Source organism: Zea mays, chromosome 6 (assembly GCF_902167145.1).
Source record: "Zea mays cultivar B73 chromosome 6, Zm-B73-REFERENCE-NAM-5.0, whole genome shotgun sequence".
NCBI classification, from domain to species: domain Eukaryota; kingdom Viridiplantae; phylum Streptophyta; class Magnoliopsida; order Poales; family Poaceae; genus Zea; species Zea mays.
Window position 1 is genome coordinate 177,442,414 of NC_050101.1, and position 27,823 is coordinate 177,470,236.

Sequence of the window (27,823 nt, forward strand, 5' to 3'; positions counted from 1 at the left end):
CGGGTCTCGGGTGACTCGCCGGTGTGGGTCGAAGCCATCGACGGGAGTAATCGCGTTGGGGATTGTTGTGGAGCTGGGAATCGCTCGACGAAGCCGAGCTCCGCCCTGGATCCGCGACTCATCATCGACTGGTCGCGCCGCCGCCTCAACTCCCAGTAAGTTTCCCCGGGATGAATTGCCTAGTCCTACTCGCCGTAGTTTGCAGTACGAATCAAGGTTTGGGCGCTAGGGCGTAGTTTGCATACGGGCGGCAATGGCGCCGCCGTACCCCCGTGCTTGCGCCGCCGCGGTTTGGTTCTGGGTGAGGGAAGGGCATCTGGCCGTTCATTCCCTGACGATCGGCCTGGATTAGATCCCGCGCGGCGAAACCGTTGTCGTCGATATGTTCGGTGACGGCCACGATTAGGGCAAGCGTATCGCTTCGGTACATTAAATGAGAGTCGTTAGATTATATCGGATGGTTCAGCGGGTAGGCGAGCGTGATCGGATCTCGGCCCCAGATCTCTGATCCGCGGTCACAGGGAGCGCAAGTGTGTTACCTCGCCTGAATTTAATCTGGGCGCTTGATTTAGATCCAATGGCCAGAAACCTTAGATACCCCTTCGCGGGTTAGTTTTACACATGGGACCTTCGGGTATTTGAGAATCAACCCGCCGTCCATCGCGGCAGTGTTCTGAGTTTTAGGTTTAGTTATGCAGAGGTCCCTGGTCTTTCTGCAAATTGATGCCCAGTCCAGAGATGATTAAAAACTGAGAAATAATTATAGAAATTCGTTTTTAATAAAAAAAACAAATCTAGAAAGTTGTAAAATGCATAGAAAATTCATTTTTAATCCAAATCGATCCATTCCAATTTATAAAATTGTGTAATATTAATATCTATCACCTAGAGTCTCTGTTTTAACATGAAACCCATGATGAAATTCATCTCTTAATTAATTTTGTACCAAACACATAAAAGCTTTAGAAATTCATAACTTAAAATACATAACTCTAAATTGATTTATTCCAGTTGCATTAATTTTGTTTTAGTATTATCTATCACCTAGTATCTCTATTTAGCCATGAAACTTGAATTAAAATTGTTCAAAAACTTTAGACATTCATAACTCCTTAACCGTAACTCTGAATTTAGTGATTCTCGTTCCCACGATCTCGTAGCAACGCGTAGAATATTATTACGCAGTTTATTCTTATGTTTGGTGTAATGTTAATTTTGCCTATACATGTTTGTCTGTATTGGTACGTTTAGTAGTGAGGACACGTGTCACCTGAAGATCATCCTGGTACCTAGAATCTCAAGTCCCAGGCAAGTTGTGCCCTTGATCACTTCTTTTACCCAGTCATGTTCTGATTAATCATAATGATCTGCATAGGTTAATTTTGATGGGACCCAATAGGTTACCCCAGTTTGACAATCTTTATACCTTGATTACCACCACACTTTTTGGGTAGTACCTGCTATTGCTTTATGTGGTTATGGGTATGGAGATACATTTTATTCATGATTATACTTTTATTATCAGTTGTTATTTACTGTTCATGATAAGATCATTATGTTAATTGGAACATGGAGAACCACCTGGGAAAACAGTGCTACCACAAGGGTTTATGGACGCCCTTGGCTGACTAATTAGGAAAGCTAGTGGAGGACTATCTTACCCGAAAGGGGCAAGGGCAGTAGGGGAGTGGTCAGTGTAGGGAGGCCCTTGGGTTGATTTTGCTGCGATGGCGGTCATGCGGGGGATTCCTGCATTGGAGCTTCCTATAAACTGTAGCGGGTTTTCTGAAGCTAGTGGAACTTTGTAAAGACCTCGTAGTGTTACCCTGCCTCGCCTCCTCGGTAGAGGTGTATGGGATTAGCCGTCTCTTGGCAGATGGGTAACATGACTTGTGGGTAAAGATGTGCAACCTCTGCAGAGTGTAAAACTGGTATACTAGCCGTGCTCACGGTCATGAGCAGCTCGGACACTCACATGATTAAATTATGGAACTTAAACTCAATTTGTCATATGCATTGCATCGCATGTGAGGTTGTTACTTTTGTTCTGCTACTTAATTGGGTTGGTATTTACTTATACTTAGTAATTGCTAATAAAATTTTGACCAACTTTAAAAGCAATGCTCAGCTCTAACCATCCTCTTTGGCAAGCCTTACACTTCACATGAGCTTCCACCTTTAGCGAGTTCATGCACATTATTCCCCACAACTTGTTGAGCGATGAACGTATGTGAGCTCACTCTTGCTGTCTCACACCCCCCACAGGTCAAGATCAGGTACCACAAGATGAGGCGCATGGAGGATACTGTGATGAGTTCGTGAGTGGTCTAGGCCATCGTCTCCCAGTCAACTTTGGGTTGCTGGACCGTTGTCTCCTTATAATGTAATTATTTATTTATTTTGTATAGAACTCCTATTATATAGTAAAGATGTGATATTCGATCCTGTGCCATGATTCATCATATGTGTGAGACTTGGTCCTAGCACACCTGGTGATTATGTTCGCGTCCGGGCTTTAGACCCCTAAAACCCGGGTGTGACAAGTTCACTGGTTTCGGATGTGTTGTGGGTCTCAAAACTATCATGTCTTTAGGCAATTATTAAGTTCACTAGTATGTTTGTAGGCTAAGACAATATTTTAGCCGGTTTGTGCTCATAAACAATGAATTATTTGAAGTTTCTATACCAATGAGGAGCTCGAATACCTAGGGTCATGAGTTATTTTTCGCTGTTTCGGGGTTTTTTTATTCTGAGGTTTTTATTTGTTACGACACTAAGTCATATGTTGTTTTTCTTGTGCCCACTTCCTTTGTAGGATTTGATGTCCCATGCTATCAAACCATTTTATGTGAGATATAGCTCATTGATTTTAGGTATTTTGACGGTCTCAAAACTATCAAATCTCATACTTTATTAGGCAACTATTAAGGCTATTGGGATGTATCTAGGAAAAATAATATTTTTAAGCTAATTTCTATTCACATACAACGAGTTTTTTGGATTTTTATACCCGTCTGGAGAGCCATTGATTTTATTTTTATTTTTATTTTTATTTTTGCTATTTTGGGTTTTTATTTATAGGATTTTTTGCTTGTTAAAACACTCAATTGCATGTTATTTTTTGGGCCTATTTTCTTGTGCGGATTTTTGACATCTCATGATTTTGGACTGATTCTCACATTTTCATCATAGATATTTGGGTCCCAAAACTCTGAAATCCAAGAGATTTTTAGGTAACTATGAAGGCCACTAGGTTGTATCGAAGCTGAAACAATATTTTTTTAGCTACTTTATGTTCATAAACAATGAGTTATTTGTTTTTCAACGGTCTTTCTCCTAGTGTAGATATTTTATGTCTGACGCTCTGGGACTGATTCTCATGTTTCACCATTTTTCATTAGCTATACCTCACTAGGTTCAGGCGTGTTGGGGTTTCCAGAATTATCGAGTCTTAGACAATCTTCCATAACTATTAAAGCCACTATGATGTAGCGAGACTAAAACAATATTTTTCTAACTAGTTTCTGCTCATACACAATGAATTCTTTGGATTTTTTAGAGCATCTCCAACAACGTGACCTATAAAAATGTCCTATAATTTAAAAATAAGTATATTTTATAGAATTTAGGGCACCAACAAAACACTCCGCTCCAACAGTAAAGCTCCAAATCTAAATTATAGGGCAGCCCACTACGGTGTAGTATATTTGAGGCACTTGAGAGGGTGCCCTATATTTTTTTGACAAAATTTTATGAAATGAGGCACTGGAGTGGTTTTTCCTATATAGAGTATTTCAATTTGAGACACTAGTTTGAGGCATTGTTGGAGATGCTCTTACACTAGTGAGGAGCTCAAATAGCACGTGTCATGAGTTTTTTCCCGCTATTTGTCGTTTTTTATTCCAAGAATTTTTGTTTGTTTCGACACTTACCAGGACGAGAGGGAAGATCCACATCTGCCATAGCACTTATACTTCATGTACATTATTTAATACTAGATCGCTGAGTCCAAGGGCTCAACATCATGTATTTCCTTAAATTATAAAATGGGAGACACACAAAATACCGTTGGACTATAAAAGAAGAGGCACGATACAAAGGTCAAGGGGACAAGCTCACTCAAAATCCACACCATCGACGCTCAAGCTCTAAACAATACAACTCACAAATGACACCATCGACCGGCTAGAGTTTTTCTCTCCAAGCAAAACATAGGATGCCCTTGTTCAATAGGCAGGTACATTCCCCCACCGGCTGGAGTTCTCTCTCCAACATATATATTTTGAAAAAAAAATTGGATTGATAAAAGAACGCCTGCCGGTCACTTATGTCGTAATAAGAAGCGTACGAATTTCCCAAACATGAAGGGCTACATCCGCAAGCGCTTTCCACAACCCCAGCATATAAAAACCACCATCGAACGAATGGGCAGCAGCACGAAACCACATGCTATGGCAAGGACAAGGAAGAACAAAATACTAGCTCTTGCTGATTTTGTATTAACAGCAGATGAGAACACTTGCAAGACAAGAGGCGAGATATTCAAATCGTTCACATGGATCCTAGGCTCACTTGAAAACTGTTCTAATCTCCTAGCAAAGCCCAAGAACCAAACACATATTTAAACTCAGGTGCAAAATGTAGTGTTGAACACAACTTCCAGATACTGACAGACTGTATCTAGTGCGATTTGACGTACTCCTGCACTATGTTAAGGCCTTCAGATTCTTCGCCGTAGTCCTGGTGATCCAAATGTAGCAGACAAAAAACAGCTTACGCAAATATAATTGAAAGTGGTCGCTTGTAGTAGTACCGTAGGAAATGATATACTCACCTTGACAACAACACAGGAGCAGCCTACAACCTTCCTCGCCTTGCCCTCAGAGTCGATCTTGCAAAGCTACAGTATGAAGGTTGTTAAGATTAATCTCACTTTACATAACGTTGAAATGCAATTAGTGCCAAGTACAAAGCAAAGTGAAGAATGTCATGCTCAGCAAATTTGCATGTTAAATCAGTAAATTTGCAAATTAGCACACCAAAACCATATTATATTCTCCTCTCAGCATCAACATCAGGAAGAACAATGTAAGCCATATTAATTGCTTGACCGTCTAAGAGATAGACACACAAAGTAAAACAAGGTATATTTCTGAGGAAGCATTGTTCAACTCACCCCAGCCCACTCTCCAAGAGTTTTGGCGCTAGGCACAGTAACCAGGTGGACATTGTGCTCAGCGCAGAGAGCCTTCACCAGCTTGACATAATCAGGCTGGTCGCAGTCCTCGGCAAGCACGCAGAGCTGAGCGGCATGCTTCTCGATGGCTTTGGCAGCCTCACGAAGACCCTTCACAAGGCCATCATGAGCACCTGACTTCTTCATGACGAGCTGCAGGGCAGTCATCAGGTCCATCGGTTCCCCAAGAACCGGGGTAGGTGCCTCAACCACAGCTACGGTCTCCTGATCCCTGCCAAAGCACAAAATCATCGTGAACTGATGAGCTTCCTGTGTTGTAGGCATGTAGCGGTCAACAAACGATCGAATTCATAATACAGTGAATCGCTAATAGACCATGATTATAATTATAAAATATATAATAAAGAAACTCGTCTAGGTAGCCTTCCTGTGTTTTAGCAGCAAATCATGTTGGATCGCTTTCCAGTGTTGTGCAACAATGCCCATCTATATGAATAATTATCTACAATAAAGCGCAAAAATTGCGGAAGATGATAAGACGGGCTAGGCCCCTGCAACCCTCAGATCAGCCAAACCTTGCAGCTCTGTCAGCCGGCCTACTATCCACCTGAACCCCAAACATCCCGGTAAATCACCATCGGCTAGCAGCCGACACCAACCGCCCCCACACAGCAGCCAGCGGTACCTCCTCTGAAAAAAAAACAGCACAAGGAGCAAATGGTTTCGGTGGGAGAACTTACGCCATCTCCCGCGGCTCCGAGGACACGGCCGACTGCGAATGGATGTACCTGGAGCAATCAAGCAAGCGGAATGGACGTCAGTGGCGAATTGAGACGGGGGGGGACTAGTAGCAGGGAGAAGGGGAGGAGCGCGCCGCCACCTCGAGGGTGTTGAGCTGCTAGGGTTTCCGCGTGAGTAGGAGACAGCTGGGAGTACCTTATATCGCAGCCGGGCCTTATATGGGCCGCCGCCTCAGTGGGCAGATGTTTTACTGGGCCGAGCCTTCCACTTTATGCGGACCGTGCCACCCGCCTGTGTTTCTGTCGGCCGTAACTTTGAGCCGTGTGGGCCGCAGACTCGAGGGCCCAGTCCAAGACCCTCTAAACTACTATGTACTAATCTCGTTTCAGTTTCAAAGGAGGAGGGGAAAAAACATGTGCCGTGCTGAGGTGCCGCTACAGTATCAAACGAAGGCAGTGTGTGGGTACGTACAACTACTGCGAGTGCGTAGCGTAGTGGCCTAGTACTCCTATTTCTTCTATATAACAAAGCCGGTTAGAAACAGTGCACAAGAGTGTGTCCACGTCAGCTAAAAATCGGTGTTCATCCGATACTACATCAACGGCTGAGGAAGCACCTCGTGGCAACGCAACTGAAACATAGGTGGGAAAAGACTGTCTCCCGCAGCGGCTGTTCAGCTTGCTTTCCTCACGCGGCTGGAGACTTCTAGGCTGCTTCCATATGCGTGCGAGTGCCAGCCGTTACGGAGCAAAAAAGCTTTGCCAGCCTTACCGTCCCTACGGCACGACGTCTCTAACGTCGGCGACCGCGACGACGACGCCCCCGCGTATCCCCTCCTCGCGTGCTCCGTTCGCAAACGCTGCCTCCATCTCCTGCAGGTGCGGCCATCCTGTCACCCCCAAAAATCTCAGAATCGTAGCTATTAGGGTTTCTACCTGTCGATCTAGAAATAAACCATCCGTCCGAACGCGCTGCGGAGGTTGGTGGCACGGCGAGGCTGTGGCTATTCGTGTCCGGAGACGAGCAGCGTGAGATAACACGGCTCCACCTCCTACCCCTCCCAATCGACGCAAGCCTCTACTGCGAACCCGTGAAGAAATGCGCGGACGACACCGAAGCCACGCCGCCGCGCTCATGCACCCGCACGACCGACGATGGCCGGTGAGGCGCCGCCGCCATCCTTACCATCTCGCCTGCGCATTCGCTCTTCTTCATCTCATCCTGCCTCCACTCTTCTTCACAAATATGCATGGCGGTCTTCGCAGACCGTCCACGGCGAGTGTTTCCTCCCGTCTCCTCCGTGCTCATTCCTCTCTTTCGATTCTTCGATGCCCAGTTTACTTGCAAATGCAGCTGCTGACAAACACTCTCCCTAAGTTACTCGGTAAAGGATAACAAAAGGCTGCTCTCCTCCTCGTTCCAGTAGCAGCAATGCAATAGAAGATTCAGTTTCTACTTTGCTTTGCTGATCCTCTCCAAAAGCCCAACCAAACTTAATTTGTCTACACACACGTCGTTACTTTTCTATTTTCCCATCAAACAATACCATACAGAATAAAACTTGATTTGTTTATTCCAAATATTGTAGGTTCTCTCAACGCTTGCACCCATCGCAAATCTCTTTTCATGTCATGCGGCTTCTACCAGACCATGTTTGACTATCCAGAAAAAAAACACTTTGTTCTTCCACATTTATGTGATACATACACGACATTACTTTTCCTTTTTTTCTCGTCATTTCTTAACATATATACAACAAATTTTAATATGCATGTTTTTGCTGCTCCGAGCTGCCTTCTGTACATAATGACCACTGTGTTGAAATTTAATAGCTCAATAGAATGTCATTTGCTTTCTTTCTTCTTGCCTATCTTCGAATATCTATAACTTATTTACACAACAATTTCTAGATGCATCTGTTACAATAGAATCCTATGTCCTACTATAGTTTTATTTACAATTAACAAAGATCATTACATATTTTTCCCCATATGTACAGCTTGATGCAATATCCGACGACAAAGAAAAAGGTCCAGAGACACAATTGAATTGCCGTCCAAAAGATCACATTCTGCAACAATATCTCCTACATTAATTATTTTATGCTTTCCATGATATCGTCATTCCAGTTTTCCTTCTTAATTACTGAGACCATATACCTGATCTTCTTTGTACTACATTTCAATGACATATGTTTTTATCTTCATGTACAACATGTTATACAATGTTCTCTATTCTATTCAAGTTCATCCCAAACGTGATACCATATAAAAATACATATAAAGGAAATAGGCTAAATGTGATGGACACTTATACTAAACGTATCAATCTCTGCATTTTCCCTGTTTCTTTGTTTTTTATTATTTGTTGCAACGATCTGGCATTATTTGTGAAAATATATATAAATAACTTGCTAATTTTTTAAAATATGTGCCCAAAATGATACAAATACAACTCACTCCATAAATGAAGGTACAAAGAATAGTCCATTAACATTTTTTACAATTCGGCTGAAGGTTCAAGCAAGGACCCTTGCGCATCAGTGAAGAAACGGACAATAAAATCTTCCAAGAACTAAAAGATTCCCTCGTATCACCGCCAGTCTTTTGAGTTGTGGGATATTTATTTTGTATTATCTATGTAATGATATGTATATATGTTTTTTTAAAACAATTTGTTTAAATATAACAAACTAACTCCAGATATTGCAACAGACATATTAACCCTTGGTATGTCTCACCTAACTTTATTTTAGATAAACCTATCTATTCTAGACTCTACTCATATGTTCTGTGTTTGGTGTGAGTATATTAATTACAATAAGTACAAATAGTTTGCTTACAATCAATATAACATATTTAATATTAAAATTACAAAACATTTGTGTTATGCTGTAAATAGATTATATTGAACAAACCTATTCACTTATTGTAAACAGATTCATCTTGTCCCTGTATTACAATATTTAGCAAATTAAATAAACTAAAAATGTTACAGTTTGTTTAACCTGTAAACAGATTTAAATATCGTTTTTTGCACCAAATTTGTTTCCTCATTAATTCAAAGGTCCATATACACTAAAATTATTTTTCCCTTAATTCAAAGAGACTTAGTTCTCTTGTGTTTTTTGGGAAAACAAAGATGTCTAAAATTTTGCACTTCGTTGCCAGGACTGTTTTGTAGTCTTGGTGCTTTGTTGTAATCAGATTCATCTTGTCCTTGTATTATAGCCATTAGCAAAGTAATTCAAATAAAATTTTGCAGTTTGTTTGCATTCTGTAAACAGTTTTAACATCATTTTTTGCTCTAAATATGTTTTCTCATTAGTTCAAAGGTCAATGTGCACTAAATATGTTTTACCTTAATTCAAGGAGATTATGTTCTTCTTTATTTTTGGGAAAACAAAGATTATCTCAGATTTGTCCTTCATCCGTTTTCCATGCTTCTATATACAATTGTGCTTTGGAAAAATTTGGGAGCCCTTAAAACCAAACTAACCCACTTCAGCCAATGTTTTTTTTTCTTATTTTAGTTTTTAGGTGAAATGAACAAGCTTGTATGCTTTAACCATGCTATTTCATGGATGTTGGCTAACCACTCCATAAAGTCAGCTTAATGTCCTTTGCGTCCAAACTGGAAAATGTTTGCTTGCTAATTGGTGCCTTGGCGCTAGCTAGAAAAGTGGGGGATGCCTGTGATATACATTGCTCAATTTGATGATCCTGTTTCAAAATTCTTAAACCATTATGTATATCAACTTCCATTTAGCATTGATGCTACCCTCTCCTGGTAGTATATGAATACTAGCAGGATAAATGAACTGAAATTTTGCAGACAATGTTTTCCTTTTTTTGGTTTGTTTTAAGATGAGGTGAACACGCATGTATGTATGTTGTAACCATGCGACAAGTTTCTAACAAAACATCTCATTAATGTAGTCTATCTGCTCATATGTTAGTTTGATGTCATTTGCGTCCAACAAAAAAGAAAAAAGTTTGCTTCTTCGGAAAATATCTCATGAATGTAGGCTAAGCACTCCATAATATCAACTTTCCTGACCTTTCATATGCAAAAAGAAAAAAAATCGCTTACTTGCTAATTGATGGCTTGGCGCTAGCTAGAAAGGTGGAATGCCTGTGATAGACATTGTTCAGTTTTTCGATTTTATTTCAGTATACTTAATGCATTATGTATATCAATATCCAATTTTGAAACTATCTTTTTGGATTGAATCTTTGTCTTTGTGTGTCCGCTTGGAAAAAATAGGGACTTTTTTTGATCTCTTGCTTTAGCATCATAGGTAGTTCCAGAGAAGCAACTGCTTGCCTCCTCGGCTCCATGATGCAATGTAGGCATCTCCTTCACACATTTCCATCCCACCAAGCTCGCTTGGTCGGATGAACATGTCAAGTGTTTTTTATGTAGTAGTTAATTGTCACTAACTTTTTAAAAACCAGCGGAGCTTTAAAGAGTTACATATTCTTATCAAACATGTAACTCTCTACGAATTATGTTTCTTTCTTTACATATTCGTTTATTTTTCCTAAATCACATCTATTTCCTTTTTTGTTTATATAGTACATAGTTGACCAACCTTACAAAAGAGACTACTTACACAGACATCATATTTGTACTTCATTGTCTAATGATTGGTAATATTATTGAAATTTTACCTTTCATTTCATAGGCTTAAACAAGAACCAATGCACGTCAAAGATTCCACACGCCAAAAAGATCACCATAAATGATATATACAAAAACATGAAACCAATTGAGATTTGGCCCTTGAATGCAGTGTCACATCTTTTCTTATTGGTCCTACCATTTTACAACTAAACATAATTCTCTCGTATGTTCTTAATCCTCCAGCTATGTTCTGACCGCTAAAACCATTTGATGCACTGTAACTTATGATAGTTTTGGATGATGACCCACTTAGATATGGCACGAAGATTCTACATATGTTGTCGTTTGTAAACCAGATACGATGCATGCATGCATGCATGCATATATATATATATATTAGATTTTGCTACCTACACACTAAAAGTACCTGATCATTGTAACTTATATTTATATATTTTGGATGACGAACAACTTAGAAATGATATCAAGGTTATATATAACATCATATCTTGTGTTTGTTCCCGTAAAAAATAACCACCAATATTATGTTATAACAATAGGGATATAGTATTTCTACAGAAAGCCCTGACCAGGTGTGCAGACCGCACCGGAGCCCTGGTCTTATTGTACCTACCTGTGCTTACGCTAAATTATAATACGAGTTATGCTGATGTGTGTATCAGTTTATGCAAATATAGTCTGCGCATATTACGTGAATCGGGCCCACGCCGTCACTATAAAAACACCCCCACGCCGCTAGAGATTAGGTTTTAGCGGCGGCGGCGGTTCCCTCGGGCGTGCGAGGAGGCGCCCGTGAGCAGGAGAGCCCCGGCCGCCGCGGCGCTCTCCAGCCGGCGGGTTGGCGGTCGTGGAGGGGGCGCGAGGAGGAGCCTCAGCGTCCGCGGCGGTACAGCTTCAGGAGGCACCGGTCGGGCGCGGCGGAATGGGCGGCGGTGGTGCTGTTCATGGTGCTTGCGGTCATGGTGCTGCTGGGCGCCGTGGCCGTCCTTGTGGTGGTGCTGCTGCTGCAGCCCCGCGTGTCGTACGTGGCGGTGCGGGCGGGCTGGCGGTGCTCTGCGCCTACCCGTTCCGCGTGCCCGCCAGGGGCGTCCTCCCGCTGGCGTACGTGGCGCGCGCAGGGCGCCCCGCTGGGCGACGCCGGCAGCGCCGCCATGGAGGCCGCGCTCCGCGACGGCGTGGTGCCGTTCCGGGTGGATGGGGAGGCCCGGACGCGATGGAAGGTCGCGGGGATCATCGGCGTCGACCAGTGGAGCGCGATCGGAGCGCGATTTTGACGTCGTAATTTAGGCCACATTCGTTGTTACGAAATAGATTGATGATGTACGATAAAATTTGTACCCATTTACGTTGTTTGGTTCACGTTTTACGCTGAAATTTGACCAAGCCAAAATCCGTGCACGATCGAACGTGATCAATCTACGCTGTTTTAGCTAATATAGGATTTACGCTAAATTTCGTATTCATTTACGATGTTTTAGCTCAAGTTTTACGCCGGAATCTGCCCTAGCCAGAACCCGCGCACGATTGGGTGCACGCGATTTTCACGCCGTAATTTTGGGCTTCGTTTGCTGTTACAAAACAGATATATGATCTACGCTAAATTTCGTACTTATTTACGATGTTTTAGCTCACGTTTTACGCTGGAATCCGCCCGAGCAGAACCCGCGAACTGCGGCTGTAAATTAAAATTTATTTCCTTCTATTAATGCTCATCGAACAGTAACTGTCCCTTTATTTACGCGATTATACATCACGTCTTTCCTTATATCAAATTGGTCAAGATTTATATAATGCATGGTTTATACTATCATGTTACACATCGTTATGCAGTCGTAAACGGTGTGCACATGGTAATATTCGTTTCCGTGAGTCAAGGTACAAAATATCCCTTCTATGCATGATGTATGCACATTATTACATATATTTATGTGTGCGTATTTGTTTTCTCCCGTAACTGCGCCTTTATTTACGCGCACGAAGAGCACGTCTTTCCTTATCTCAAAACCGGTGGGAGATTTTAAATGTTTGCATGGTTTACGCTATCATGTATCACAGCGTTATGCAGTCGTAACATGCAAGCACATTCAAATATTCGTTCCCGTGATTCCTGGCATGCAAAGATTCCATTTATGCATGAGTTATGCACATTTGTACACACATTTATGCTTGCGTAATTGCATGTCGCGTGTAAGGCGGGATACGTGGTTATCCTTTGCATAAATGGCGCAGGCTGGCGTCCAGTGGGCCTAACACGACCCGTTCGGTCTCCCTGGCTGGGGCTTCGTCCACTAACGGAAGCCCAGGGCTTCCATTACCTCATATATATATATATATATATATATATATATATATATATATATATATATATATATATATATATATACTCATATTTTTATATATGTATTTTTGATACAATTGTAAAACAAACGCGAGCAGGGCGCGCGTCAAGACACTAGTACTATTTACTCAGTGGGCTAGCGACGCTGCCCGTACAGCACTGCTGATAGACAGGTGTAGTCCTGCTCTGTCTGCTCGGGATGGCATGCCGTCGCTGCAGTCTGCGCCATGCTGCAGCTGCCTCGGGATGGCAAAAGGGGATGGATGCGACTGCGGCTAGGGCGCTAGGCATGTACTCCTACGCTTGCCGCTTGCTCCTCTAGCTGGATCAGCTGAGCTGAGTGCCCTGGGTGACTGGGTCTGGGTGTGCTTGATCCCATGCAGGTTGAGAACAGAAGCAGTGGATCCCTGCCCCAGTGCCCCGGATTCCACGTCCCATCCCCAATCCCACTCCCGTGTACAAAGGGAGAGCGTATTGTACTGTACGTACTACTAGCGTCGTACAGACCTGCTGCTATGCATGCAGCAGTTGCCCTGGCCAGCAGGCTGCTGCAGACATGAACACACGAGAGTGTCGGCCTGGCGATGAGCGCCCGCTGCACAGGCGTTCCATCCCCCCCCGTACCACGAGTGTCCCTGGTGCGGGGGAAGCACGGCACTCGTAGCACTACTAGTCTGTCGTGGTTCTTCTTGCGTCGTGAAACTTGGTTTCCGAGACGGGATTCACGATTCAGATCCAAAGAAAATGCAGCAAAAAAACATGCACAAGGACTGCCGAAAGGACAGTCAGATGAGCTACTGTACGCCAGACCACAGCACGTCGGTATGGGGCTATGGCCATGGGGGATGGTACAGGCCCACTATAAAAGCAGACAGAATTCGAGTCTTTTGAGAGCAACATGGTGACATGTCCTGACTGCCCAACACGACGTGTTTTCGTTCCAAAACTCGAGCGCAAAAAAAACTTTTGCACGCAGCTGGTTTAAATTAGAAGTCCTAATTATATACTCCACGAATCAATGGTTAAACTCTACATGTAAATATAAAGATGATTGCTTTATAAAAAATACAACGCTTCTAAACATCTTTATTTTTTTACATAATATTTAAAACCGCCAACTTAATTAACTCAAGAATCTAGTCACCGTAGCTCTAGGGGGGGTGTCTAAGCCATGAAGCTCAGCAAACAAAAAAAATCCATACCTATAAAAGGCACAACTTCTAACCCTAGTGTACCTAGAAGGCCACCTTATTACCTGGATGTCGTCAGTGTCTTCAGTTACAGTTAATACATAGGATGAAAAAGAAATCGCCATTGCTAACTCTGACTATGAAGAAAGTGCATATCTTATGTCAGTAGCATGGAGTACCATATGGGGTATTTACCTCTATGACTAGAGTATGCATCATTAACACAAGAATTACACTTTACAATCAAAAGAAAAAGCGATTTGCCCGTATATTTTGAGGGAAGCGAAGGACTCCGTAAACACTCTTGCGCGGCGCTAGCTAGCGTCCAACAAGAGGATGCTTTTTCTTGAACAATTGGTATATGAGGATATGGAGAGGGGAAACTATTGGAGAACGCACTGAATGTGAGGGCAATCTTTTAAGGAGAAATGTTAAGATTAAAGAAATGTTAAAATAGAATAGAAAGTACATTTAGGAGGAGATGAGCCTGAAGGCAACATTAATACATATATCAGGGCTAAGGCTATCCACACTCATACAACCCTAAATTTTTACTCTAAAAGAATATTCTATCCTGTTCAGCGAGATTCTTTACTCTATATCACAATTCTCCGCACTCATATTTACTCTGTATCTAACTCTATCCCTGGGAACACACTACACGTCCTCCACGTGGTCCAACCAGGCGGGCGCGGCATCGGCTGCCGTCCTCGTGCACAGTGGATAGAGCAGCACCCATACGAGCGCTAGGAGTGGCGTACCGGCGCGGTGCATGTAGTTTCCAGTTCCCGCTGCAGCGTATTGCCTTGCGCTAAAACTTTAGCGTGCCCTTCCCAGTGCATGGCTGCGGGCAGACTAAGTGCCAGCTATGCTACAATACGAGACATACTATTGTTTTTTTATCCCATATGAGCGCTATACGGAATCAGTTACATATACAGTAGATTTTAATTGGTATACGAGCACAAGAGCTACAAATCATATCACAGGTGAGCTTAAGAAGTTGACAGTCTAAGATAAATATAAAGAGACAGACTAATTATAAAGATGATGAGTAAACAGCGAGATAATTTATTAAACCTAACTAATTCGTGATTAGCAGATGTTCGTATAAGCAGATCACGAACTAATTAGGCTAATAGGTTTGTGTTGCCGTTCAGTTCTTATCTATTTAATTATTTTTTATAATTAAAATATAATTAATACTTTAATCTAGCATCAAACATTGGATGTGAAAGGAAGGGACTTAGCCACTTTATCAAACACCCCCTAGAAGTGCTAACAGCTACACCTAGGTGCCTACTAATCCATTTTCACAGCTTGGCATGCACAGAAAAAAACGATCAGGGCCGAGGTGCAGATGTCACTGCCACTGCCATGGCGGCCGATCAGACTCTGAGGAGGTAGACGCTGAGCTCGGGCCCGCCATGACCATGAGCGCCGCCGCCGCTACCGTCCGGATTCATCATGTAGAAGGCCTCCGAGTCGCGAGACCCCACGACGCGCTCGAACCGCGCGCGCATGTACATGACGTCGCCCTCGCCGCCGCCGCAGCTGGCGGCGGGGATGACTCCGGCGCCCATGGACACGGGCTCGAGCGCGCGGAGCACGCGCCAGTCCGCGGCGCCGCACTCGCGCCGCACCGCGTACCCGCAGCTCTTGCCGTTGCAGTAGGCGCGCCACACCGTCTCCTCCACCAGCCTCTTGCCGGCGCCCGGGGACGGGGACGGCAGCGCGGCGGCGGGCGACCCCCTGGCCCTGGCGCGGTCGCACTCCAGCGCGATGCGCACCAGGCCCGAGGCCATCTCCCGCACCAGCGCCGCCGTGGGCGCCGCCAGCTCCAGCAGCAGCGCCGGGCACGCGCGCGGGTCCACCTGGAACGCCAGGTGCACGTGGCCGCGCCGGTGGCCGTAGAGCGTGCCGGTGAGCCGCGCGCCCATGCCCACCTGTCGGTGCCGCCCGGCCACGGCGTTGGCCAGCGCGGACCGCAGGCGCGACACGGCAGTCCGGACCTTCATCCTCCTCCTCTGCCCCGCCGCCACCGCCGCCGCCGCTTGCTGCTGCTGGGCCGACGGCGCCGGCTTCAGCGGAGGGGACACGAAGCCATCGGAGTGGAAGGACGGGCAGGCGGAGGAGAAGGCCATGGTCGTCTCGTCGTCGTCCTCCGCCTCCGAGCTCTTCATGTACTCCTCGTCCCCGAACGTCGCGGCGCCGTGGCTCTTGCTCTTGCCGAGGACGGGCCACTTGAAGTGGCGCCTGGAGAAGGAGAGCGAGTCGTGCGTGTTCCTCGCCGCGATGGTTCTCATGGTGCGTGACTTTGCTGCCTTGTCCTTCTACTTCGAGCTAGCTCAAGCTTTCCTGAAGCAAGCGAAGCGAAGCAGAGAAATGCTGCGATACAATGCAGTGCAATGGACCCTGTGCTTTGCTTGGCTGGAGCTGGAAGGCTGCTGCGTAGCGTGCTTGTGCTGGGCTGTGTGCGTGAGGTTATATCCAAGGCTGAGCTGAACTGTAGGAGGGCACCAAAGCACAGTCCATGGCGCTAAGGCTTTTGTACTGGGAAGGAGGCTGGTGAGCAGAACCCACCAGTACTGAGCAAACAGGACAGAGGAGGAAGATGAGAGAGAAAGACAGAGCAAGGAGTGTCGTTTCTTTTTCTTTTATCTCCTTGTGTTGCTGTGTCTGAAGGCTCTGGGCCGGTGGGCCCTGCAGGTCTGGCCCTTGTTTCTTTTTCTTTTTTTTAAGGAACTGGCACTTGTTTCTTGTGAGGAAATGGTAGACAGGAACTGAGATTGTGGCAGCGGGGGGCAGGGTTGAGAGATTTATGGTTTGATTACATAATCGGTGGGGCCTTGAGATTGCGTGTGGATGCGGGACAGAGAGAGTGACAAGAGAGGCCGTGCCTGCTTTGAATCTCTGCTGCCAGTGACATGACTAGTACTCTGCACATGTGAATGAGAATGTTGGTGGTTGATGATGATGCACTGATGAAACATAATGCCGAGATTAGAAAACTCATACCAAGATGATCATATTGTTCAGGTTCCGAACAAACGTGGACTTGATCACCTGATCTTTATACTGCCTCCGTTTCTTTTTATTTGTCGCTGGATAGTGTAATTTTGCACTATCCAGCGACAAATAAAAAGAAACGGAGGGAGTACTAGGTTTGTCCTGCCTAATTCATGTATTGCCTAATTCATGTATGTATGCCGGAGATAGGCGAGTAGAAGTACTAGATATAAGCATAATGCCACCATCTGTCAGGGTATAAACAAAGTCTCTAAATGGCGTCTGCAGGCTTACTGTTTGAACAGTATACCTTTAAGCACGTCTTAGGACGTGTTTGTCATGATTACAGAGCAAAACTGAGCTGATCAAAGCATGTCAAACACTCTAACTACATAGTTGTAAACTTTATAGAGTTTTTAGAACTAGAGCACAAATTTTTGGAGTACCTCTTTTGTTGCTCTAATAACTCTAAAAAACAACATATATATACAGTTTAGAGTTATTTACCTGTCACTGTCACATATTATGAGAAATTAATCTAAACTCTGTCATCTTTTTATCATTTAGATATTGAAGGAGATGGGCATGCAGATGCGGTGCCGCTTTGCTTAACTGTACCGAACCGAAGTTCATAGAGCCACAGGCTCAGCTGCTCTTCTCCTAGCGAGCACAATAAAAACTGTAAACAGCGCACATGGAAACACTATGTTTGCCAATACATCTTGACTTGAGAACAACACAGTAAAACCGTGCGAGAACATTTCTCCACTGTCAAGAGAGAGAGAAAAAGAGAGAAGGAACGAACATTTGTTGGTAAGCCTGCCTGTCAAGGCATCAGTTTCCAGAGTTTTGGTCGTTTCGTTTCACAGCAGACCGTTTTGTTTCATCTATGTGGCTCTGTTAGAGCGTTTTCTTTAACTGAAATCTTTCTCAAGATCTACGAGCTGGAACACGCTACTGTAACATGCGATTCCTACTCCTTTTCCATTCTTCGTGTAATGCTGCTACTACTACTACGGTGTGCAACTTTCTTTCTTTCTTTTTCATTAGAACCGGGAATGAGTTGAGTGAGCGAGCGGGTGAGAACGTGACAGACTGAGGACGGCTGCGGCAGATTGCAGGAGCAGAACAGAAAGACGACGGGGAGAGTAGGCCGTTGCTGTTTTTTTCCCGCTGCCAAAAGCTGCCTGGGGATCGGCGGCACCAGCACCACGCGAGCGCGGGTCCCAAACCCAAAGACGCGGCTGGCCCGGCAAAATTCCAAAGCGAAAGCTGCTGGCCTGCTGCTGCTCTCGCTTGCTTTGCTTTGACCGGGCCATAGGCCAGCCACACCGCCACAGCCCACACAAGCCACAGGTGGAAGGCCGGCCACCCACTGCCACTGCCACTGCCAGCCAGGGGACCGACGGCGACGGTGCGTGGCGGCAAGGGACCAGCCGCGTCGGAAGAGCCAGCGCCGGCGCAGGCCGCCGTCCAGGTGGCGACGTGACACGCCGTACGAGCTGCCAGCCTCACCGTCCTAGTACGTCAGCACTCTGTAGCTGTGATTGGTACTGTTGCTAGTGCTGCACGACAGCACGAGACCAGACCACGACGCCGTGCCCGTGCTGTGCGACGCGATCGGCGGGGAGGAGGGCCAGAGACGACACGGGCCGCGGCCTAGCTCCGTCCGTCGCGGCGTCGCCGCCCTAGTCTAGGCCCGGTTTGTTTCAGCTTTGCAGAAGCTGCTACGGACCCTGGCCGCTGTTTCTAATGTCCGCTGGATGATGACCCTGGCCGGCGGCCGCCTTGCCTTCTTCAATCCAGCCCTGGCCCCCGGTCTTTAATTTCGCGTCTGCTGCATCTTGCATGGTTTCGTGTTGTGTAGGACATAAGTATCACGTTAGCTGTTTACAGTACACCAACAGTCCTTGTCCTTCCACTCATCAATGACGATCGATCGAACGGCCCAAATTTAGCCGTGTACATGATACATCCCAATCTGCGTCCGCCGCGACAGATCATTGTACACACACAAATTATACCTAGAAATTCATCTCTACTAAAATCAAATCAACGGGTAAGTACACCTGCGTATAAATACTGGTGATGAGCATGACATGTGTCATCAACCGACCGTTTTGACTCTCTAGCACCGTGTACACGTATTTACAATTAGGTGAGGAAATAACCTATCATGGTAGAAGTGCAGATGTGACGTGATGCAGCCAGCCATACGGCCAGCAGAATCCTTTGGGCCGGAGAATTTCCTTTCCTCGCATAGGGGTGTTTGGTTGCTCCTGCTAAAGTTTAGCCCGGGTCACATCAAGCGTTTGACTTTTAAATAGGAGTATGAAATATAGACCCAACCAACTGGACTAGATTTGTCTCGTCTTTTAATCTTCGGCTGACAAATTAGTTTTATAATCCGACTACATTTAATACCCGGAACGGAGGTTCAAACATTCGATGGGACATGGGCTAAATTTTAGCGGGGTGTAACCAAACACCCCCATAGTCGCATCGCATGCCGATACGGCTGCCGGCACAGCACGGCCGCCCCAACCAATGCCGGCCACCTAACATGCAGCACGGTGGGAATTCTGGAAGGACGGTGACAGCTGACAGGCAGAATGAGGAGGCACAACAAGACCAAACATGGTCTCACTGCGATGGGTACTGGAGGGTGCCACGGAGCTACAGAACGGCAGGCCCATGCCGTCCGGCGACACCGACACGACATGGCATGGAGGCGGCCGGCAGTCGGCAGGCGAAGACAGTGCTAAGCACGAAATAGGGTATGGGTCGCAGAGGTTTCTTGCATCAGTCACCACGGCTCCACCTAAAACCTTGGATGCAGATCAAGATCTTGTTGGACACCGCCATGTCCAAGAGCACGGAGGGAGGACGACAAGTCATGGAGAATTTTGACACGCTCTTCGCCAGAGTCAATGTCATTGGATTGATTCAAGAGGAGCTGAAAACCCAAATGGATCGGAACAACCTTAAGGCCTTGTTCGTTTACATCGGATTGCACCCGGAATCGTTCCAGCTAATCAAAGTTTATATAAATTAGAGAAGCAATCCGGCTAGGAATCGTTCCGACCCATCAATCCGACACAAACGAACAAGGCTTAAGATGGACAAATGTTGAGCGAAACAACAGTTCATCTCCAAACAAGTTCAGTCCAATGGCCAAGCTGTCTCCCATCTGACATTGCGCAACTTTAAAGATGAAAGAAGTTCAGGGAGTGATTCCGCGTCCCTGATATATGAGGAAGAACCACCCTTCATCATTGTGTTTGCCACCAGCAAAAACTGTCACAAGACTGAGCACTCCAAGTCCCACAAGCATACTCATGAGACATCCAAAAGAGAAACCTTTCCCCCATCATGCTTTACCAAAAATGCAATTTCCTATATTTGATGGCACTGATCCCTGAATCTGGTTGGATAAGTAACATAATTACTTCGCTATCATCAGCATCCCTGAAAATCTGTGGGTTCAAGCAGCCACTATGCATTTGCAGGGCAATGCTACCAAATGGTCTCAAGCTTATAAATAACCTTCAAATCATGGAAGCAACTCTTTGAAGCTGTTGAGGCCAAAATTGGCAAGGATGATTACAGAACTGCTGTCACAGACTTATTGGCTCTAAGGCAGACTGGCATTGTGAAGGACTACACAACTCAGTTTCAGTCCTTACAGTTTGATATCACTATGCACTGCTGTCACCTTGATGATTTGTTCTTTGCTTCCAAGTACGTAACTACGTATGTGGCTTTAAAGATGAGATCAGAGCTGTAGTTGAACCTCAAGTGAACACAACAGTTGACATAGCAGCTGTTATTGCCAATATTCAACAAAGGGTCCTGGAGAGAATTAAATTTAAATACCAGAGGACACCTAATCAACCCAGGCACCAACACCACCACAAAGATGATAAGTTGATAACAGGCCTCAACAGACAACCTGGCCACAATGAGATTTTCTCTAAAAGGAATAAACCACAAGTGAATGCCTTGGTACGGAAATGCCTGGACAGAGAGCTTGATGGTGAAGTGTTGGACAGAACTGAAGACACACTTCCTGAAGAATTTTGTCGGCTGTCCCTCAATGCAATATCCAGCACTGATCATAATGATTGCATCAAACTCAAGACCAAGTTGAAGAACAAAGTCATGCTTAACTTACTGGACCTAAAACATAGTGAAAAACTGCTGACTGACAAAAAGGTCTCTAACTTAAAATGGTACTGTCAAGGACATACACAATCTTTAGATACGGTTGAGCTCGATATGCACCCTTATGATGCCATCTCAAGCTATGATTGGTTGCAACAACACAGTCCAATGCAGCGTGACTGCACGCACAAAACTTCGGAGTTCCAAGAAGCAGGAAAACAAAAAGGTAATTATGTCTGGCCTTTTGTGTTGATGGACTATGTTTCTGACACCAAACCACCAACCCCAGACCACCCGGTTCTTCAATCACCTGGAATCACCAACTTAATAACCAAATACAAGGACTTGTTTAAGGATCCTAAAATCTTACCTCCACAGAGAAGTTATGACCATTCTATCCCACTCATACCTCAATCAATACTAGAGAAGGCACAACCAGGCAGGACAGCCAAACCGAGAAAAAAATAGCAACATAAGTGGCTAAGATTTGGCAATCAAATAAGTTTAGAAAATAGACGGGAATGCTGATGAAGATGTTAGCTATAGAATCAAAGGAAGGTGGATGAAGTGGTCAAGCATCTGACATTCTATGTGACAAGAGGATACTACAGAAACTAAAAGTCAAGTTTTATAGAACGACTATTAGACCTGCTATGTTATGTGATACATAATGTTGGCCTATAAAAAAGCGACACGTTGGCAAGTGTTATGGAAATGCGTATGTTGCATTTGATTTATGTCAATAAAAGAAGGGATCAAGTTCAGAATGATGATATATATGATAGGCTAGAGATAACACCACTTGGAGTAAAACTTGTCCAACAGTGGTGGAGATGTTTGGACAGATCCAATGGAGACCTTCAGAGACACCAATGTGTATTGTAATTCTAAGGCGTGATAGCAATGGAGAGAGAGGCAGGGAAAGGCCGAATTTGAAATAGGAACAGACAATAAAAAGAGATTTGAAAGGATGAAATATAACCAAAGGTTTGTCTTTGAATAGGAGTGCGTGGAGAACAACTATCCATATGCCTGAAACTTAACTTCTGGTTTTTATTTGATTTCAACTCTATCTTACTCCAACTTGCTTGGTACTAAAAGGATTTTGTTGCTATTGTTGTAAAATGCAAAATTTAGACTCCTGAAAATCCAAGAAATCTAGCCTTTTCTAGATGTGAAGGGCTAGGCCTAGTTTCATAAATCAGATTTCATTATACAAGCATGGTGCAAGCATTTTTAATGCCTTATCAGATAAAATCATTTTATGTTCTAGTGCTATTTAATAATAAAATATATGATTAAGAATATAAAATTACAGACATAATAAAACAGATCCCCATGCTTTCAAGTTCTTACCCTCCAGATAAACAAAAACATACTTTTATTTGAACCACATTACAATAGGTGCTCTCTCCCTTAGATTCTTTAAGTGCTTGCTCTAAGAGCACGCAGGCCACAATATGTGCTCCTGCTGATTGACCCATCAAGTAAATTCTGCAGATTCGTCATAAATTGATTTATTAAAAAATAACGATTAACATACAAAATCTAAAGCAGTGAGAATACAGAATTCAAAGATCAACTATTCAACTGTAAGTACTACTTGCTTGCGAACAAATGACAAAGTATCACTTACTTAGTAGGATCTCCTACAAAGCTAACAACATTGTTACAAATGAATGATATTGCCTCAGAACCATCACTGACCACGTCACTTATTGTTCCTCGAGGGAAATTTCTGCCAGTCATATTTAAATTTTGGCAGTCAAGCAAAGAGAAACCAACCAGTCATTACTCAAAATTAATAATAAAACTACAGGTCAAAAAAATAATGGTGAATTAAATGTATGCGGTGGTGTATACAACACAAAATTCTTTAAGGCATCAGCACCTGTAATCAATCCAAGCTACTATAAATCCTGTCTGCAAACCGCCTTCCAAGGAGACCACTCCATGCCTTGTCCCTATACCTTTAAAGCACGACTTTCGTCGTGAGTGTCGTCTGCCCAGCGATGCCCCCTCCCACGCCAGCAAATTCACGGATTAACTCTATTCCTGTGCATGCCCAAAAAATGAAGCGAGCGAGGGATCGAACCTTAGCCGCCTGAATACAGGCTCCCCTCATCTAACCAGTGGAGCTCTTGTTCGTTTATGTTTTGTAAAAGATAGATATTGTGTGTGTACAAACACTAATAATTTGAAAATAAAAATATAATTATATTTTAATAAATATGTCATTTAATCAAGTTCTACCTATATTTATATAATTATATATAAATATATAATTATATTTAATAAATATATATATATATATATAAACTGTAGCAATGTACCGTCAGATGACTAGTAACTAAATATATATAATAAATATAAGCCACGTTAGTAATAAAGGAAAGTCGCCATGAACAAACCCTGTAATGTAGTGTGATTTATGAGGAAACTGTCACTTACCCGATGATCCAAGCTCCTCCAGTTACAAATGCCACAACGGACTTGATTTGCTGTTATCTCTGGGCATGTACAATTCCAACACACATAATTTCTCTGGATCTACTGTTATAAGTGCTCGAGGACGCTATATAGCACGTGACTTTCTTTAAACTTAGCTGACCCATTTCTTGGTTGTTCTCCATAGACTACAGTACTACACTTCTAATAACCTGACCTGAAAAGAAATAGTAGTAGCCAAATGGAAACAAACAAAAAAAAAGGTATAAATATTAGTTGTTAGAATATGTTATGCTGACCATATTTCAACATCATCTATCGCAAGCATATAAGAAAACGAATTGTTTAGCAAGATAACCAAAAGCTAAATCCCATATCGCACACCTTCTATGAAACCGGGCATGAGTAAAACAGCATATACACGGAGTGCAATAAGATGTGATATCCTCATATCCACCGATAACCAGCCCTGGCACAAAGGCATGTCAGAAATTTAATCATGAAGGTCTGTTGCATTTGTGCATTGCGATGAATGGACAACAAACTCTATGTTGCACGATATGAATCTCAAGCTACAAATACAAACTAGCATTCTCCTGATATTACAGGTCGTTATCACCATAAGGAATAAGAATGCAGGTTGTTATAAATTACTGCTCCCTCCGTAGTCATTTTAGCTTTCGATTTTTCTGTCTATGTTCAAATTGATGATGATAAATCTAGACATGTATATAAAACAAATATATTATTTATTATATGATATATGAAAACGAATTTTACTTTGGGACGGAGGGAGTATTAACCTTCACCACCCACCACATGGGTCGCATAATAATCTATCGGAGAGGTTTCACGGTCACGGTGTTAGAGAAACACAACCACCACCGATCAAGGAACTGAAGCGAGACATGGAAGGCTATCGCGAGTAATATTGGTAAACGCAGATCACCCGAGGTATCCGAGCCGGGTGAAGGCGAGTCCCGTTACGAGGTACGTCTCGGCGGCGGCGTGACCGACGTCCTCCCGGAAGATCGCCTCCGGTCCCCGCGTGGCCGCTGCGGGGGCTCGAGAAGTTGAGCGTGACCGGGCCGGTGCGGCGGCGCAGGCCCTGGGGCCCGTATCGTGGGACGAACGCCGGCGGGGTGGTCGCTGTCGAGATGCATTTCCACGGCGATCGACGAGCGCGAGGGTCTCGGCGGCAGGCGGCAGGCGGCAGGCGGCAGCGTTGGGTGGAGCCTGGATGGAGGGGGATGCCGCATGCCGGGGCGCGGGGCGAGCCATTGGGCCTCACGGGAACAGAGAACTCACGAGGCCCCCTAAGCCCTCCCGTTAGAGCCCACGAGTCTCTACAACAGCTGGTAGTGGGCTAGGCCTCGTTTTGGTTGGGCAAGCCTGGGCAGCGATACTACAAATGCTGGCTGGGCCTTTCTGAGTCTTTGACTGGGTTTGCCGAAAGGAACACGGCGCCGCGCTGGCTTTGCCAGCGCCGCTGTGGGCGACAAAAACTGAAGCGGTGGAACGCGTGCGGTGCCGGCGCGTGTGCACGCGGCCGGAAACGGACCACGGTTTGGAGCGGGGACGAGTGGACGACAGCCCGGCCCCGGTCCACAGTCTGTTACGATGCGCGTCGGGCGTTGCGCAGGTCGGTCGGTGCACGGCACGTGCTCGACGGATGGGCTTGCTCTGCATCTGCTCAGCGTGAAAAGCGGATCGCGATCACGGCGTTTATGGGGAAAAAATTTCTTCCCAGATGTCACATACCTGGAGACCTATCTGAATGAACGAAAAAAATACAAATTACAAATTTTGATCTGTTTTTATAGATCTTCAGCTGGTACATAATTAGATATGCGTTTGTATCCTAGATGTAGAGAATTTTTTTTCCGTTTAGCGGTACTACCGCACCGCGCCAGCACAGCCCACAGGTCAAATCCAGGAGAAGTGTGCTAGAACATAATCCGCAGAAGAAGAAAAAAATGAAAGATTGAACAAATCCATCCAAAATATGTACACATTTTCCGAGTTCATCCATGTTACAAACCAGCGATGAGTTTTTGAGTTACATTATCTTGTGTCAGTTATCCTACATTAACCGGATGAGCATCTTCCTAACAAAAAAAAGAGAGAGAGAGAGAACAGGTAATCAACGGCGGGCGAGGGACAGGGCCACGGGGTTACGGCGGCGGGCGGTGAGCGAGACCGATCGATCGATCGGTCCATCAGAGGGCATCAGGCGACGCCGAGGAAGTCGAGCGCGGACTTGGCCATGACGGCGGCGAACTCGTTGAAGCTGATGACGCCGTCACCGTCGGCGTCGGCGTCGCGCATCATGCGCGTGAGCTCCTCGAAGGTGAGCGGCTGGCCGATGCGCGCCATGGAGCGCGCCAGCTCGGCGGCGGAGATGTAGCCGTTGCCGTCGCGGTCGAAGGCGCGGAACACCTCCAGGAGCTGGGCCTGGTCGACGAGGTGCGTCTGCGTGGTGAGCAGCGGCGCGATGGCGGCCGCCAGCTCGCCGAACTCCACCGCGCCGTTGCCGTTGGAGTCCATGGCCGCCAGCAGCGCGCGGGCCTCCTCCCCCGTGGGGCGCAGGCCCAGCGACCGCAGCAGCGCCCCCAGCTCCAGCTGCGTCAGGCTGCCGTCGCCGTCCATGTCGAAGCGCCGGAAGATCTCGCGGAGCTGCTCCAGCTGGCTCCCGCGCAGCACGGGCTTCGGCGCCGGAGGAGAGGCCGGCGGTGCTGACCTTGTCATTGCTTGGCGCCTAGAGGAGACTTGTGGAGAGAGACGGAGGACGAACTGATCCACAACTGCAGGGATGATGAGGTGGAGACGGCGACCGGGTTATTTACGGAGGGGGTGGATCTACCGGGAAGACGCGTCGCGAGGGCTTTTGGTTGGTTTGGCTTTGGCTGGAGACAGACAGACAGTGAGGACCTGCGTGGACGGAGGTTGGAGGGAAAGTCCCCGGTCGCTACGTGCGCGTCAAAACGGCTTGGGCCTCTTAGAATTAGGCATTTTTCGTATTATTTTAATTCTATAAATTAACATTATGATGATGACATATAATAAATAATTAACCATAGAAATCGTGATCTTAAATTGATCCATACCACTATGAATCAAGAGAACATAAAGCATATGAATTATATAAATCATATAAATACGATAAACATGTAAACTGACTGAACAATAGAAAATAAACAGATACAAACACAAACAGTATGACTGTAAAATTAAAACAGACAGATCTATCATATTATAATAAGACATAACAGATAAGATAAAATCATTCGTAAAAATAAAACAGCATAGATGAATGTGTGAAACATATATAATCTCCAGAACACAAAACAGTAAGTAAATAAACTGATCATACCCTCCTATGCGCTCTGATGATCCAGATCCTTGACCAGCTTCCTTTGTCATGTTGAAGATGTTTTGGGCAGTCGCGTAGACGCTCCCCAAAAACCTAATTGCCGATCCCCCGTGCAAGGTCTCGAACGGCACCGGCTTCGGAGGCACCTGCCCTCTCGCTTCTCTGTGCGCGCAGAGTCACGAGATGGAAATACCCTCACTCGGGCGGCTGGACTGTGAGACTGAAAGTGTTTCTCGCATGCACCGAGTGACAGGGGTGCTCCTCTATTTAACCTCTCGCAGAGGGAAGCTGAAGGAGAAAGGTCGCCGAGTCACGCCAAGAGTCGGCCAGCTCTAGCCGAGTTATGCCATGAGTCGGCAGCTGAAGGAGAAGGGTCACTCGGCTGGCTGACGAAGAGACAGGGTCACTCGGCAGACGAAGAGACAGAGTCACTCGGCTGACGTACGCGGTTAGTGAGTGCTAAAAATTAACACAACCACACCACACCACGCACGCCCGCTCGCCTGCCTGCCTGCCTGCCTGCCTCGCCACGCCACGCCACGCCCGGCCCGGCCGGCGGCGGCGGCGCGCGCGCGCGTGTGGCACGCCCTTGTCCATTTCTTGACTTCTCAAGTTAAGTGGAATAAATCCCACCATATAAGTCAAGACAAAAGACCCTTGGACTTCCAATGTGGTACTATTGGTATTCTCCACCATTACACACCATAGAGTTTATT

At 45.3% G+C, this 27,823-nt stretch overlaps 3 protein-coding genes and 2 long non-coding RNA genes across 11 annotated transcripts; 1 reads left to right on the forward strand and 4 right to left on the reverse strand.

Moving 5' to 3' along the window:
- Positions 1-4,465: 4,465 nt before the first annotated feature.
- LOC100281932 (40S ribosomal protein S12-like) lies at positions 4,466-6,099 on the reverse strand. 3 transcript variants are annotated; one of them, NM_001374364.1, is made up of 5 exons: positions 6,078-6,099; positions 5,938-5,985; positions 5,177-5,468; positions 4,835-4,900; positions 4,470-4,740 (listed from the first exon to the last, which is right to left on the reverse strand). In NM_001374364.1, exons 2-5 carry the CDS (start codon positions 5,940-5,942, stop codon positions 4,681-4,683), a joined length of 423 nt encoding a protein of 140 aa, NP_001361293.1. In that variant the 5' UTR covers positions 5,943-5,985; positions 6,078-6,099; the 3' UTR covers positions 4,470-4,680. The 3 variants fall into 3 exon arrangements, with proteins under 3 accessions (XP_035815487.1, NP_001361292.1, NP_001361293.1); NM_001374363.1 differs by having other exon boundaries at positions 4,468-4,740; positions 5,938-6,087; XM_035959594.1 differs by lacking the exons at positions 5,938-5,985; positions 6,078-6,099 and having other exon boundaries at positions 4,466-4,900; positions 5,177-5,899.
- Positions 6,100-6,346: 247 nt separating this feature from the next.
- Positions 6,347-10,012, forward strand: LOC109940242 (uncharacterized). Its single transcript, XR_002262930.3, has 2 exons — positions 6,347-7,099; positions 7,938-10,012. It is a non-coding gene; the product is annotated as an uncharacterized lncRNA (long non-coding RNA).
- A 5,269-nt stretch (positions 10,013-15,281) lies between these two features.
- On the reverse strand, positions 15,282-18,786 carry LOC103630768 (protein MIZU-KUSSEI 1). Its single transcript, XM_008651832.4, has one exon. The coding sequence runs from the start codon at positions 16,417-16,419 to the stop codon at positions 15,502-15,504; it is 918 nt and encodes a 305-aa protein (XP_008650054.1). The 5' UTR covers positions 16,420-18,786; the 3' UTR covers positions 15,282-15,501.
- Positions 18,787-21,327: 2,541 nt separating this feature from the next.
- On the reverse strand, positions 21,328-25,020 carry LOC103630769 (uncharacterized). Of its 5 annotated transcripts, XR_002748605.2 has the most exons (5): positions 24,684-25,020; positions 24,119-24,203; positions 23,738-23,951; positions 22,923-23,341; positions 21,328-22,780 (listed from the first exon to the last, which is right to left on the reverse strand). It is a non-coding gene; the product is annotated as an uncharacterized lncRNA (long non-coding RNA). The 5 variants fall into 5 exon arrangements; XR_555219.4 differs by having other exon boundaries at positions 22,923-23,951; positions 24,684-25,018; XR_555220.4 differs by having other exon boundaries at positions 22,923-23,951; positions 24,538-24,994.
- An 846-nt stretch (positions 25,021-25,866) lies between these two features.
- On the reverse strand, positions 25,867-26,650 carry LOC100280614 (calmodulin). The gene has a single exon (NM_001159470.2). It carries the CDS (start codon positions 26,480-26,482, stop codon positions 25,964-25,966), a length of 519 nt encoding a protein of 172 aa, NP_001152942.1. The 5' UTR covers positions 26,483-26,650; the 3' UTR covers positions 25,867-25,963.
- Between the last annotated feature and the right edge of the window lie 1,173 nt (positions 26,651-27,823).

Excerpts from the sequence above, each read along its gene's own strand:
- LOC100281932 (XM_035959594.1), bottom strand. The coding sequence starts at position 5,521 with ATGCCTACAACACAGGAAGCTCATCAGTTCACGATGATTTTGTGCTTT. Across the intron at positions 4,901-5,176 it reads CTCTTGGAGAGTGGGCTGGG|CTTTGCAAGATCGACTCTGA; the intron begins GTGAGTTGAACA and ends TTCATACTGTAG.
- LOC103630768 (XM_008651832.4), bottom strand. The coding sequence starts at position 16,419 with ATGAGAACCATCGCGGCGAGGAACACGCACGACTCGCTCTCCTTCTCC.
- LOC100280614 (NM_001159470.2), bottom strand. The coding sequence starts at position 26,482 with ATGACAAGGTCAGCACCGCCGGCCTCTCCTCCGGCGCCGAAGCCCGTG.